Source organism: Danio aesculapii, chromosome 19 (genome assembly GCF_903798145.1).
Source record: "Danio aesculapii chromosome 19, fDanAes4.1, whole genome shotgun sequence".
In the NCBI taxonomy this organism is placed as follows: Eukaryota; Metazoa; Chordata; class Actinopteri; order Cypriniformes; family Danionidae; genus Danio; species Danio aesculapii.
In genome coordinates, this window is record NC_079453.1 from 5,732,467 (window position 1) to 5,747,466 (window position 15,000).

Here is a 15,000-nt window from a genome sequence, read left to right on the forward strand (position 1 = left end):
GAACATTCTTGTTTATCTAAAAACTATGCTGAAGTCAGATATTCTGCTTTGTAAATGTGCATTACGTGCCAGAATATTTACCATTTCCTCCAAAAAAATACCTGAAATACTGATCATCTGACCACAGTACACGTTTTCACTGTGTGATGGTCCATCCCAGATGCCTCTAAGCCCAGAGAAGTTGATGACGCTTCTGGACACTGTTAACATAGGGCTTCCTTTTGGCACAGTACAGTTTTCACTGGCATTTGTGGATGTAACTACATATTGTGCACTGTAAAAAAAATCCATAATTTTACTTATTTTTCTACGGCAGCTAGGGTGGCGGAAAAAAACGTTGAATAATGGCTGTTAAATTACAGACAAATTACAGACAAATTTAACTCGCCCAATGCCAGTTTAGCCAATTATATTTCAGCACCCTGGATTGCCTTGGTGGGAAACAACGTATTTCATTCATTCAGTCACAATACAACTATAGTGTATACTAGAGGTTGCACCGACTATTCGACTAATCGACTATTCGACTAATCGACTAGTCGACTTTAATGCTCTGCAGTGATGCTTTTTAATTGACATCGACTAGTCGTGCTGCGCAGATCACATGGTTTGACCTGAAATCCATGGCAGCTTTACACACAGCTCACTAAATGAAACTGCCCTCAGATTATTTACAGTCATTTTTTAAAATTTTATTTTTCTTATGTCAGCGTCAAAGATTCTAGTGAACTTTAAATCGTCAAACAGATCCAAGTTAGATCGCTTCATGCAAATACCCTAGAGCAGATGCTAGCCAATCATGTTTACGGGTCCCTGGAAAAGTAATGTGATTGGCTGTAGCCCACTGCAAAGTGTAGACGCGGACATATTGGTGAATGAATCTTGAAGCAGCCGCGGAGGTGTGACAAATTTCACAGCGTGCGTAAACATTATCCCTGGTAAACGCGGTGAAGATGTGAAGCAAAGAGATGTCTAATGACCAAGATGAGCCAGTAACCGCGAAAATCCCTGTCATGAGCAGGATTTTGAGCAGCTTTCTAGCGTGCACGGTCATAGCGGTAAATATGCATCTGAGCAAGTTATTTATGTCTGTAAATATTTTTAAGGTGTTATTTTAACATGTGGCGGTTAATTCTGCTGTGGCGACCTCTGATAAAACAAGGACTCTCCAAAGATTTTATATATTTTATACTGTAAAAAACACTTATTATATAAGCTTAAATTATATACAAGCTTATTATTAAACTTAACACACAACACATGGCCCCATAAATCACCTCAATATTGTAATACCTACAGTTAAATTCAAAATAATTCGCCCTTCTGTGATTTTTTTCCCTTTTTCAAGTATTTCCCAAACGATGTTTAACAGATCAAGGAATTTTTCACAGTATTTCCTATAATATTTTTTCTTCTGGAGAAAAGTCTTATTTGTTGTATTTAGGTTGGAATAAAAGCAGTTTTTGATTTTTATAAAACTATTTTAAGGTCAATATTATTGGCTAGTATTATTAGCCATCATCAGGTCAATATATTCGGCTTCAACTGTACGTCATTACACAAATTTGTGCCCTCATTTACCGCATAAAACAAGCACACGCACACACACATGCAATAAGTTTTCTAAAGTGCTTCCAAAAAAATTGAGCTCTCTTGGGATTTGGGGTGTGTATGTTTACTATCAGCATCATTTGGCAAATTCTGTGAAATTCGCTTCTAGAACATCAAAGAGAGCGACAAGCTTTAAGCAAATGTCTCGTCGGTGCTGTGGGTGTGTGCAGGTGAGCCACGGTTCCATCCGATTTAAAGCGCACAGTCCTGGCTCTACCTGCTTTACTCCACTGAGAGCATGTTCACCAAAATCTGACAGGACCGGAGGAGTGCACCAGTCAGTAACAACACGGCCAATTAGTAGATAAAACCTTGCCGAACACCCGGAGCTCTGAAGCGGCTGTCTGAATGGAGAAGATTGCTGCTGTGAATTGCGAGCGCATTTACACACGCACATGTCAAAATCACATGCGCTTTGGCTATTCAGAAACAACTCAAAAGCCAGCGCCACATGCACCAAATTGGTTAAAAAAACCTTAGAGCCCCTATTATACATTAAAAAGGGTCATATTTTGGTATTGGGGGTCTCCAACAACAGGCTGTTATGCATGCAAGGTCAAAAAACACTCTCATTGTCTTATAATATGCATTTATTTTTACCTATTACCCCAACGACTCCCATATGATTTGTTCAGCGATTCATTTGTTCCCAAACCCCTTATTAGTGCGACGCTAATCTGCGCAGATTGGACCGGTGACAGCCTGTTGTGATTGGTCGACAGCGTTCAGCACGAGACAGAGTGAAATGCCTAGCACGGCTTATCAACAATATTGAAGTAGTCAGAGTGCATAGTGTATGTGTGAGCATACCTACCAACACTCCTGTTTTTCCCGGGAGTCTCCAGTATTTCAAACCCATCTCCAGCCACCCACCCATATTGTTAATTATCCTGGAAAACTCCTGTAATTTCAACCCCCCGCTGCGTAAACATCTGCCTGATAAGTTGGCGGTTCATTCCGCCGTGGCGACCCCAGATTAAGCCGAAAAGAAAATGAATGAATGAATGAATAAGGTCTGACTTCTCTGGAATGGCAAAGAAAGCATTCTTGCAGGACTCCCAGAGTTCATCAAGGTTCTTTGGATTCATCTTCAATGCCTCCTCCTTCATCTTACCCCAGACATGCTCAATAATGTTCATGTCTGGTGACTGGGCTGGCCAATTCTGGAGCACATTGACTTGCTTTGCTTTCAGGAACTTTGATGTGGAGGCTGAAGTATGAGAAGGAGCGCTATCCTGCAGGAGAATTTGCCTTCTCCTGTGGTTTGTAATGTAATGGGCAGCACAAATGTCTTGATACCTCAGGCTGTTGATGTTGCCATCCACTCTGCAGATCTCTCGCACGCCCCCATACTGAATGTAACCCCAAACCATGATTTTTCCTTCACCAAACTTGACTGATTTCTGAGAGAATCCTGGGTTCTGAGAATTTGATTGGGATACAATTAAACAGATGATTCATCAGAAAAATCCACCTATTGATCAAATGATCAACTAGAAGTCATGTTATTATTATTTGTTACTCTTTCAAACGGGATAGACGACAAGACTTTTGTCAAGTAGTACGTAAGGTCAAGGTTTTAAAACAAATCAATTGCAAAAGAAAGGGAAATAACTACAACTAAACTATACATAATCACTTTAAGTGGAAGAACACTTCCGAATAACCCAAACAGCCAAAGTCAACTGAGTGAAACGCTTGAAAAACTAATCTTTTGTTTGCCCATATGCCCAAAAACGCTGTCAGACTGTATCTCTTCGTCCCTTTGTCTCTCCTTTGCTCTTTCTCTCATTCTCTGTTTGACAGGACGCTAAGCTCAGCATTTCTTTATGACACCATATCCCTCTTTCCCAGGTGCGGCAGGAGGATAGGCCCATCAGCAACTATCGATCCGTTCAATCAGCAGCGCAGAAACGCCACATACAATCCTGATCATTCACGCGCTTCTCATCCGTGACAGACGAGACAATGAGACTGCATGCTGAAAGATGGATGAGAAAAAAAGATGCAGTTCCTTCCTCGTACACTTGGATTAAAGTATAAACTAAATCAAAACTAACCATTTTGATTTTGTTAGCGCGCATTGCTAGTTTTGGGGTGAACAATTCATCTGCGCATGTCGTAAAGAAAAAATAAAGTGTTTGTCCTTGTAATCTTTAATTAAAATCTGAACTTCCTGTTTGTTTTCAGTTAAATTCTCAAATTAGGTCTGTCTCAGGTATTGGGCGTGGTTAAGTATGTTAGCCACGCCCCTCCAGCAGTCAGTTGTGACAGAAATGGTGAGGAGGAGGAGTCTGTTAGGTTAGGTATAACTCGAAATACGCCTACTTTACTACATCCAATCAGCTTACAGTAGAAAAACTACAAGCCACGCCCAGTTTTCTCATTAAATATTCCATTTCTCTAGGATCTGCACAGTACAAAACAAAAAAAGGGTTGCAACTTCCGGTTCATGTGGTCTTTAACAGCCTGAGGGAAAAACAGTGATAATAAGGACTGAAAGAGTACCTTTTCTTTGTCTCTCATGGATCCCTTGCCGAGGATGGACATCTTGGTCAGCGTGTCCTCCTGCAGTCTCTTTAATGAGTTCCCTCGAGGACCCAGGAGTTTACCCACAAAATTAAACTAATAAAGAGAGAAAACACACACACACACATATTTTACTTCATAGTCCTGTTTTATCATCAGTATTATATGACAACAGCAGTTATGAAAAATGACATGCTTGATATTTTCTCTGCAAAAGCAGTTAAACACTTATCAAAGGCACATATTAGTGTATTAAACATTTCTTGATCATCCAATTAAAATGAACTGCTTCTATAAGTCATGATCCCTTTTTTGCTTTTACACTTGGTTTAATGATCAAATATTTCAGTGAGATGTTGAACTTCACAGAGTAAAAGAGACAGACACACTTTTTTTAATTGAACAGGAAACAATCCTTATTGTTTGTATTTGTGTATATACAGTACTCAGCATATATAAGTACAGCCCTCAGAAATCTCCTTTTTAAATTCATAATATTTGTTATAGGAAGCTTTAAAATATTATATTTGTGCATATACAATAGATTAGTCAGTACTAAAGCAAAATCTGGAACTTCTCTAACAAAATAACTTATGATAATGGTCCAAAAACTAGTACAGCCAAATTTACATGTTATAGAAAGATTTTAAATGATAATTTAAAAAAGAGGAAAAATCAAGAGAAGCAAATACGTGAAAAAAATTCTTTACATTTTGTAGTTGTTGTTTTTTTTTGCAATATTTTGCTTGAATTTAATTGTATTATCTTTCAATTTCTAAATATGTTTGGTGACTAAAATATTGCTTAAATAGATATATCTGTTTAATAAATCTGTTTTGTTTAAATGCATTAAAATACATTGCCTATATTCACTGAGAAACAGATTCTCTAAAGTCACAATTATTAGCCGTAATAATAATTATAATAAAATTATTATAAAATAATAATAAAATTATTTTTTTCCCCAATTTCTTTTTAACGGAGAGAAGATGTTTTCAACATATTTCTAAACATAATAGTTTTAATATGTCAAACTTTTTTTATCTTTGGCATGATGACAGTAAATAATATTACTAGATATTTTTCAAGATATACAGGTTAAAGTGACATTTAAAGGCTTAACTAGGTTAATTAGGTTAACTAGGCAGGTTAGGGTAATTAGGCAAGTTATTGTATAACGATGGTTTGTTCTGTAGACTATCGAAAAAAAAAGTATAGCTTAAAGGGGCTAATAATTTTGACCTTAAAATGGTTCATAAATAATTTAAAACTTTTATTCTAGCCGAAATAAAACAAATAAGACTTTCTCCAGAAGGAAAAATATTATAAGACATACTGTGAAAAATTCCTTGCTCTGTTAAACATCATTGAGGAAATATTTAAAAAAGAAAAAAAATTCAAAGGCTAGTAATTCTGACTTCAACTATATATATATATATATATATATATATATATATATATATATATATATATATATATATATATATATATATATATATATATATATATATATATATATATATAGTTGAAGTCAGAATTATTAGCCTTTGAATTTTTATATAAGATATATATTTTATGTATATATATACATTTATATATATATATATATATATATATATATATATATATATATATATATATATATATATATATATATATATATATATATACACATACATATATATATATACACATACACACACACACATACATGCATTACTGTTAAAATTATATACATATTTTTATTAAAAACTAATAAAAACTATGAAAATAAGTATTAACATTTTAAAAAGTAAAGTATATATTTTTATTCTCATTGTCTGTTTTTATTATGTTTTATAGTACTTGTTATTTTAATAATTTAGCTCAAACTATATTAAATTATGTCTTGGAAACTAAAATTACCTGAAATTAACTAAAAATAATAGAAACGAAATAGTATTTTTATTTTCTTTCAGTTAATGTTTATTTCAAGTTATGATATATATTTTATGTTTGTTTCAGTTTTAGTAAACAGTTTAGTTAGTTTAGTTTTCATAAACAAATGATAATAGTGCTTCAAATTGCTTTGATAGTAAAAAAAAAGGGTATTATGTACTAGTTAGGGGGCAATGGTATTCATTTTTAAAATGCAATTAATTTTTTATAATTTAAAGTGTTCAATGAACATGCTGCATTTCCAGCTCTATAATTAATTCAGTCTAGTTGAAGACAATACCAGAATCATAGAAATAATTCTGTGAAAAACTCTTTAGCAAAATCACATGAGACTGGAGATCTTAAGCACATACAGCTCTCTGTCACATCCAGACAGAAACAGACGATGAGGATCAAAGAAACACAGACAGAAGAAAGAAAAAGAAAGCAAGTAGCGCAATTCCCATAGAGACGAAAGGATGGCGGAGAAAGGAGGAAGCGTGTGGTCTGAGGAGGTGAGACGGGTTCCTCTGCTCTTCTTGTTAAAGCGCTTCACCTGCGTCTGCTGCTGTTCAGGCTTGTTAGCGCTGAACCCTGAGCGCGAGATCAAACCCTGCCACCCATGAAGACCTCAGAGAGTCAGCTGACACGCTCACATACCTGCTCAAAACCTGGAGATTTCACCAAGTCTTGAGTTCAAATAACACAATTAGAAGAAACAGAGGAGCAAATAATGTCGCCACAGAGAAATGAACAGTCAACTTATCCAGCATATGTTTTACACAGCGGATGCTCTTTCAGCTGCAACCCAGTACTGGGAAACATCCATACACTCTCATTCACACAAACACTCTATGTTTTGTCTTTGGACTTTGGGGGAAACCGGAGCACCTGGAGGAAACCCACGCCAACACGGGGAGAACATGCAAACTCCACACAGAAATGCCAACTGACCCAGCAAGGACTCAAACCAGCGACCTTCTTGCTATGAGGTGACAGTGGTAACCACTGAGCCACAGTGTTGCCACCCTACATGCAGTAATACTCAAAGTTTGGCACATAAAAATGACTAGATGTATGATGCATTTGCTACTTGTATTCAAAAGAAACTAATAAATACGGCATACACTCACCGGCCACTTTATTAGGTACACCTGTCCAAATGCTCGTTGACGCATCTCATATTTCTAATCAGCCAATCACATGGCAGCAACTCAATGCATTTAAGCATGTAGACATGGTCAAGACGATCCGAGCATCAGAATGAGGAAGAAAGGTGATTTAAGGTACTTCAAACATGGCATGATTGTTGGTGCCAGACGGGCTGTTCTGAGTATTTCAGAAACTGCTGATTTTCACGCACTGGGATTTTTACGCACAACCATCTTTAGGGTTTACAGAGATTGGTCCGAAAAAAGAGAAAATATCCAGTGAGCGGCAGTTCTGTGGGCGCAAATGCTTTGTTGATGCCAGAGGTCAGAGGAGAATGGACAGACTGGTTCCAGCTGATAGAAAGACTACAGAAACTCAAATAACCACTCGTTACACCTATGCAGAGGTATGCGTTCATCTCTAAACGCACAACACGTCCAACCTTGAGGTGGATGGGCCACAACAGCAAAAGACCACACCGGGTGCCACTCCTGTCTGCTAAGAACAGGAAACTGAGGCTACAATTCACACAGGCTCACCAAAATTGGACAATAGAAGATTGGAGAAACGTTGCCTGGTTTGATGAGTCTCGATTTCTGCTGTGACATTCAGATGGTAGGGTCAAAATTTGGCGTGAACAACATGAAAGCTTGAATCCATTCTGCCTTGTATCAATGGTTCAGGCTGCTGATGGTGGTGTAATGGTGTGGGGGATATTTTCTTGGCACACTTTGGGCCCATTATTACCAATTGAGCATCATGTCAACTCCACAGCCTACCTGAGTATTGCTGCTGACCATGTCCATCCCTTTATGACCACAGTGTACCCATCTTCCAATGGCTACTTCCAGCAGGATATTGCTCCATGTCCTAAAGCGTGAATCATCTCAGACTGGTTTCTTGAACATGACAATGAGTTCACTGTACTCAAATGGCCTCCACAGTCACCAGACTCAATCCAATAGAGCATGGGATGTGGTGGAACGGAAGAGTCGCATCATGGATGTGCAGCCGACAAATCTGCAGCAACTGCGTGATGCTATCATGTCAATATGGAGCAAAATCTTGGAGGAATATTTCCAGTGCCTTGTTGAATCTATGCCACGAAGGATTAAGGGGGTCCAACCCGATACTAGATAGGTGTACCTAATAAAGTGGCCAGTGAGTGTATGCAACCTATATCAAATGTAACCCATTTCTTTGCCTTATACTTGTATTGAGTCCCTGTGGTGTGATTGTCAGTCCACACGTTAGATTTTCCGAGTGCAGGATGTTCCTCTGCTGATGGCTGTTTGTGCAGTTGCTTTCATTAGATGCCTGTTATTTGCTGAGGGTTTTGTTTGGCTGCTCTTTAATGGTGTAATCTGATGATATTAAGGCTTGTAAATGACAGCGTGGGCCTTAATCTAGACATTAAACACAACACAGAGCTGCATGAGGATTTACAGAAAGCTCTAAAGCTCTTAAATGTGCACACACACACACAGACACACACACACACAACCACACACACACAACCACATGCGCACACACATTTGGTTCTACATTTGAACATAAGTGAAAGAATGACTCACCATAATGGTGGATGCGTTTTTGGATGGTTGCTATGCAGTTGCTAGGGTGCTGATGCCGGTTGTTATGATGTTGCTACAAGTTCGGTTGTTTACAAGTGTTGTAGTTGGTTACCTTGATGTGCTGTATGGTTGCTAGGGTGTCCGTGTAATTGCAGGTTGAGCTATACCATTACCAATGAGTTGTAGCTGGTTGCTATGATATTGCATGCTGTTGCTAGGGTGACTTTTCCCTATGGGTGAAAAATTAAAAGCGTTGTATGTAAGTTTTTGACTCTTCTAAAGCATAAAAATACCATAATATGTTTATAGATATTTAATAAACATGCACGTGATTATTCTTGTTTATCTGAAAAACAATGCTGAATCAGTTATTCTGCTTTGAAAATATGCGTTACGTGCCGGAATGTCTGTCCTTGTTTTGGTCATTTAACCCACCCACTGCCAGTTTAGCCAATTATATTTCAGCACCCTGGGTTGCCTTGTTGAAAAACAGCGTATTTGATTCATTCAGTCAGGAAGGTTCTCAAAGTGTGTGTGTGTGACTGAAATGCGACCTCCGGTGGACAGTAGCAGACTCCGAATTGAGACGCAGATTCAGAGTTCCACATGAGGTTATTGGTTAGCAAATAACATAAATATTACGAACGTAAACATTAGGTGAACAGGTTACACTGTAACCCCATGTCCTAACAACATGCTTTATGATGAGATGCGCAGTGATAAGCAATTGGGCTGTTTGCACCAGAGAAAACCTGACAGAAATTGAAATAAAGCCATTTTGAAGCATAGAATAGTGCGTCTACTGCACTCCAACAAGGTTTATAATCTAATTAATACATATTAAACTTCTTTAACATTATTAAATGAAAATGCAGAATCACTGATACGTGTTGACTTGCTCAAGTTTACAATCGTCACAGTTCTAAAGTTCAATTTTCAATTCAAATGGTTTATTTTATTTTTAAGATCTGACAGAAATGTAAATACAGCCATTCTGAAGCACAGAATAGTGCACTCACTGCACTCCAATGAAAAGGTAAGGTTAATAATCTATTTAATACATATTAAACCTCTTTAACATTATTAAATGTTAATGCTGAATCACTGATATGTCTTGGTTTACACTGAGTCACAGTCCTAAAGTTCAATTTCAAAAGGTTTATTTTATTTTCAAGATCTGAGGTGAACTATCTGCTTCTGCTTTCAGTAGTATGGCAATAAATGTCATGTAAAATGGCATTCAAACTCATATTATTTGCATTTAACACTGAATAAAGCACATGAGGTGTACCTCAGGTCATCATTGTTAATTTATCCTGTTGTTCGGCTGCAAGAAACAGAAGCCATTTCTAAAATATACATTTGAGGTGTTGGTTAGAACAAAACTCCTTTATATATGGAAAGTATTCCTTCAATTGCGAGCCGTTGCTTTTATTTAGACAACTTAAATCCGCCTTTAGGCTTGATGGTCAGGCTGTTGATGTCGTCAATCTGGTAACCTGCGCTTGCTTGTGTTTGAACCAGGCATGCAATACCTAGTTCAACCACTGGGTGTCAAACTTAAATACTGCACCTTTAATAGAATTAATACTTCAACAAACAATGTAAGGGATAATTTATGTTTGTAGCCCCAACGTTGCCGAATGAGTTACACACCAATGTTTAATACTTACAAATAAAAAGCAGACTTGGCAAGTTTTATTAGTTTTCTAAAAGATCTACCCAGCATCCACTGTCTCAAGCAAAAGAGGAACTGTGGGAAGATAATAACTGTTATCTGATATAAACATAACACAATGTAGAAAACTGTGCGTAGGCTTCTAGAAAAAAGGAATGGGCAAAATGGGGTAATAGCTCACAGGCAAAATTTTAATATCCCACCATGACATTCATTATGAATTCATTTTAATTGCAGATTACATCAGGTAATGAGGGCAATTTACAGATCGTTTAGCCGATAAGCGTAATGGCGCTGATGCTAAATTGCATACGCTATTCACTCCGTCTTTATTTCCAAGATCTGAGAAATTCATCTGACGTTTATTAAAATTGACTCTTTTTTGTGTGTGAAAATATCTGTCTTGTTAAAAAAAAAAGCTCAGTTTGTTTGCTTCAGAGAAGAAAGCTGCATTCTCTGTTTCAGAAAAAAAAAACAGTTGACACATGCAAGGCTTTTCACTTTGGGTTGAATTAAACAGCTTTTGTGATTAAACTGACCTCATAGACAGCTGCCAGAGACATACACAATCCACACACACTTGTTTACTGCTCTAGATCTGGCTGACAAACACTTGAAAAGGCAAAATAAAGAAATTCTTTCAGTTTAAAGGATAATTACCTTAATATGAAACAAAACTGTCAGTATTTATCCCACCTTCTGTCACTCTGAATTCATTTGTTGTTAGTTTCTCTACTAAAAAAGAACTTTAGGAAGGATCTTTTTCTTTAAAGAAAGTTCATAACACCCCAAAGGTAAACTATATGACCACATTATTCTCTAACCGAAGTCAAAGAACAAACACTATTGTAAAATAGTATTTATTTTAGTATTTATCTTATAAAAAAATCTAAAAACTGGCACATTGTGTTATGAATTTGAACTATAAATGACCAGGAATATACCATTCAAAAGTATTGGGTTAGTAAGATTTATTTAAACATAAATAAGTATATATTTATAAGTATATATATAAGACTTAAGTATATATATATATATATATATATATATATATATATATATATATATATATATATATATATATATATATATATATATATATATATATATATATATATATATATATATATATATATATATATATATATATATATACACAGTGGGGGAAATAAGTATTTAACATGTCACTCTTTTTCTCAGAAAACATAATTTTAAAGGTGCTGTTGATTTTCCCTCGATGTTGGTAACAACCAAAGAAATAAATATATGAAAAGAAAACAAATCTGATTAGTTTACAAATTAAGTTATGCATAATAAAATGAAATGACGCAGGAAAAAAGTATTGAACACATGAAGAAAGAAAGGCAGTGAAAGCCCAGACAGCAGCTGAAATCTCTCAGTAGTTATTCAGCAGCCCTCTGCCCTTCCTCGTTGTAAATGAATATCAGCTGCTTCAGTCCAACATCTACAGTACATTACCAAAAATGTACTATCCAAAAATCGACATTTTCAACATTGTTAATAATAAGCCTTTCTTGAGCATCAAATCAGCATATTAGAATGATTTCTGTCAGGTTGTGTTACACTGAAGACTTAAGTAATGATGCTGAAAATCCAGCTTGGCAGAAATAAATAACATTTTTATAATATATTTGCATAGCTAACAGTATAAATATTATTTTAAAAAGATTACTTTTTACTGTACATGTATACAAATAAATGCAGTATTTACGATCCAAAAATTACATTTTTAAAGTATTAAAAAACAAACAAACAACCCCAAAATGTTTAAAGGTAAAACATAATTTACTTTTATTACGAATTTGAAAGAAAAGTGTGGAACTATTTTACACATCTCAAATCATCCTATTCTGTATCTTAACTCTGTCTTTCTTTTATTGCTTGTTTTAACACATCTGTTTTTAAAAAATAAATTATTGTTGTTTTTATTTCTTATACTTTCTTGTACTTTATGTTTCTTTTATTCTTGTTAATGAAAAGCACTTTGAATTACCATTGAGTACGAAATGTGCTATATAAATAAACTTGCCTTGCCTTGCCTTAACCAATAATATAAGTTAGGGCTGGGGCTACCTGTTTGACCAATGGCAGACAGTCTAGAAAAACTGTCTGAAAAATCAAAACAAAACAAATACAAATCCGTAACTAATGAAAACCACATTCTTCAAAGGGATAGTTCACCAAAAAAATTCTGTCATCACACTTAAAATAACAATTTATTGGATTTACAAATTATTTTTAAGCTAAGTGGATGCAAACAATTAAAATGGGGTGAATTTAAGCCAACAAATTGAATTTAGTAATGTTCGACTTAATTTGTTTGTTAAATTCAGCCCATATAAATTGCAAGTTATGCTTTCAAAATCCTTTGAAAGCATCACCTGCTTTATTAGCCCATCATCATCAGTTATGTGGTTGTCCCACCCCTACACACTCATATACAAGTCAATCATCATCAGGTATGTGGTTGTCCCACCCCTACACACACAGGCCAATCATCATCAGGTATGTTGTCCAACCCCTACACACACAAGCCAATCATCATCATCATCAAAAGGTAAGTGGTTGCAAACAATGTATATGGGCTGAATTTAAGCAAAGAAATTGAATTTAGTAATGTTCGACTTAATTTGTTTGTTAAATTCAGCCCATATAAATTGCAAGTTATGCTTTCAAAATTCTTTGAAAGCATCACCTGCGTTATTAGCCAATCATCATCAGTTATGAGGTTGTCCCACCCCTACACACAAGCCAATCATCATCCGGTATGTGCTTGTCTGAACCCTACACACATGTTAGCCAATCATTATCGGGTATGTGGTTGTCCCACCCCTACACTTACAGGCTAATCATCATCAGATATGTGGTTGTTCCACCCCTACACACACGGGCCAATCACCATTAGGTATGTTGTTGTCCAACTCTACACACACAAGCCAATCATCATCATCAAAAGGTAAGTGGTTGCAAACAATGTATATGGGCTGAATTTAAGCAAACAAATTGAATTTAGTAATGTTCAACTTAATTTGTTAAATTCAGCCCATATAAATTGCAAGTTATGCCTTTAAAATCCTTTGAAAGCATCACCTGCGTTATTAGCCAATCATCATCAGTTTGTGGTTGTCCCACCCCTACACACAAGCCAATCATCATCAGGTATGTGCTTGTCCGACCACTACACACATGTAAGCCAATCATTATCAGGTATGTGGTTGTCCCACCCCTACACATACAGGCTAAAGCTACGGTCACACTGGGCTTTGTGTGTGCGAAATTCTGTCATACCGCGCTGCGAAAAGGGGCGGGATTAAACAAGAAAATTAGACATTTAAAAAAGCCAACGATTGCTCAATATTTTAAATTTCTGTCCAGAGAGGTCGTGTTTTAATCCTCAATTGGTCTCACGCAGTCAAGTGATGCGATTTCGCAGGTCAGAATTCACCAAGCTTGAACTTTGCACCGCAGCCCGCTGCGAAACTTAACGCATGACCCTGCGTTTCCGGTCTGACGCATTCAAGTGTGTATGAATGGAAGTCTATTGGAGGAAAAGCCCAGTGTGACCGCAGCTTCATCATCATCAGATATGTTGTTGTTCTACCCCTACACACAGGCCAATCATCATCAGGTATGTGGTTGTTCCACCCCTACACACAGGCCAATCACCATCAGGTATGTGGTTGTCCCACCCCTACACATACAGGCTAATCATCATCAGATATGTGGTTTTTCCACCCCTACACACAGGCCAATCATCATCAGGTATGTGGTTGTCCCACCCCTACACACAAAAGCCAATCATCATCATCATCAAAAGGTAAGTGGTTGCAAACAGTTTATATGGGCTGAATTTAAACAAACAAATTGAATTTAATGTTCGATTTCATTTGTTTGTTAAAATCCAGCCCATATAAATAGTTTGCAACAACTTACCTTAAAAAATTTAGTAAATCCAAAGAAGATTTTTTTTCAGTGTATGGAAGTCAATGGTTTCAAAATAACCTACTTGTATTCAACAACAGAAAAGTCCGAAACACACTTGAGAGAAAGTAAATAGTGAGTACATTTTCATTTTCATTCAATATACACACCAATTTCTTGCTCTCTTAATTGTTTAATCTCAATAACCATCCACCATGTCCCGACAACACGAAATTAGGCAAGAAAGTGTCGCGGTCATGTAAACAAGTGGCCAATAAAATCTCCCTCACCCTTCAGGCTTTGTCTCTCTCCCTCCCTCTCTCTCTCTCCTGCTCTCCATCCACCTGTCAGACTGGACAAATTGAATTTGTCTTCCTCCAGTAGCTCTCTGAAGCTCTAAACAGCGCATTAGTGTCTACAGTCATCGGAGCTGTCAAAGGCAATCTGTTTAGTGTGACGCGGGGCGACATGAATAGCCACGCTGTATGGCATTACACTGGTGCTCTCGCTCCCTCCGCCGCTGATAATTGCTTCATTTGAAGTGCCCGATCATTACGGTTCTAATGCTGAGGCCTCACGAAACACCGCCTGACATTC

General features: G+C 36.6%; 1 protein-coding gene across 1 annotated transcript in view; it reads right to left on the minus strand.

Moving 5' to 3' along the window:
• The window catches only part of khdrbs3 (KH domain containing, RNA binding, signal transduction associated 3), a 278,892-nt gene that overhangs the window by 87,363 nt on the left and 176,529 nt on the right, over nucleotides 1-15,000 (minus strand). Inside the window, exon 3 of the mRNA XM_056479532.1 lies at nucleotides 4,120-4,236. Within this exon, the coding sequence (XP_056335507.1) occupies nucleotides 4,120-4,236 (117 nt within the window). The remainder of the gene's footprint in view (nucleotides 1-4,119; nucleotides 4,237-15,000) is intronic.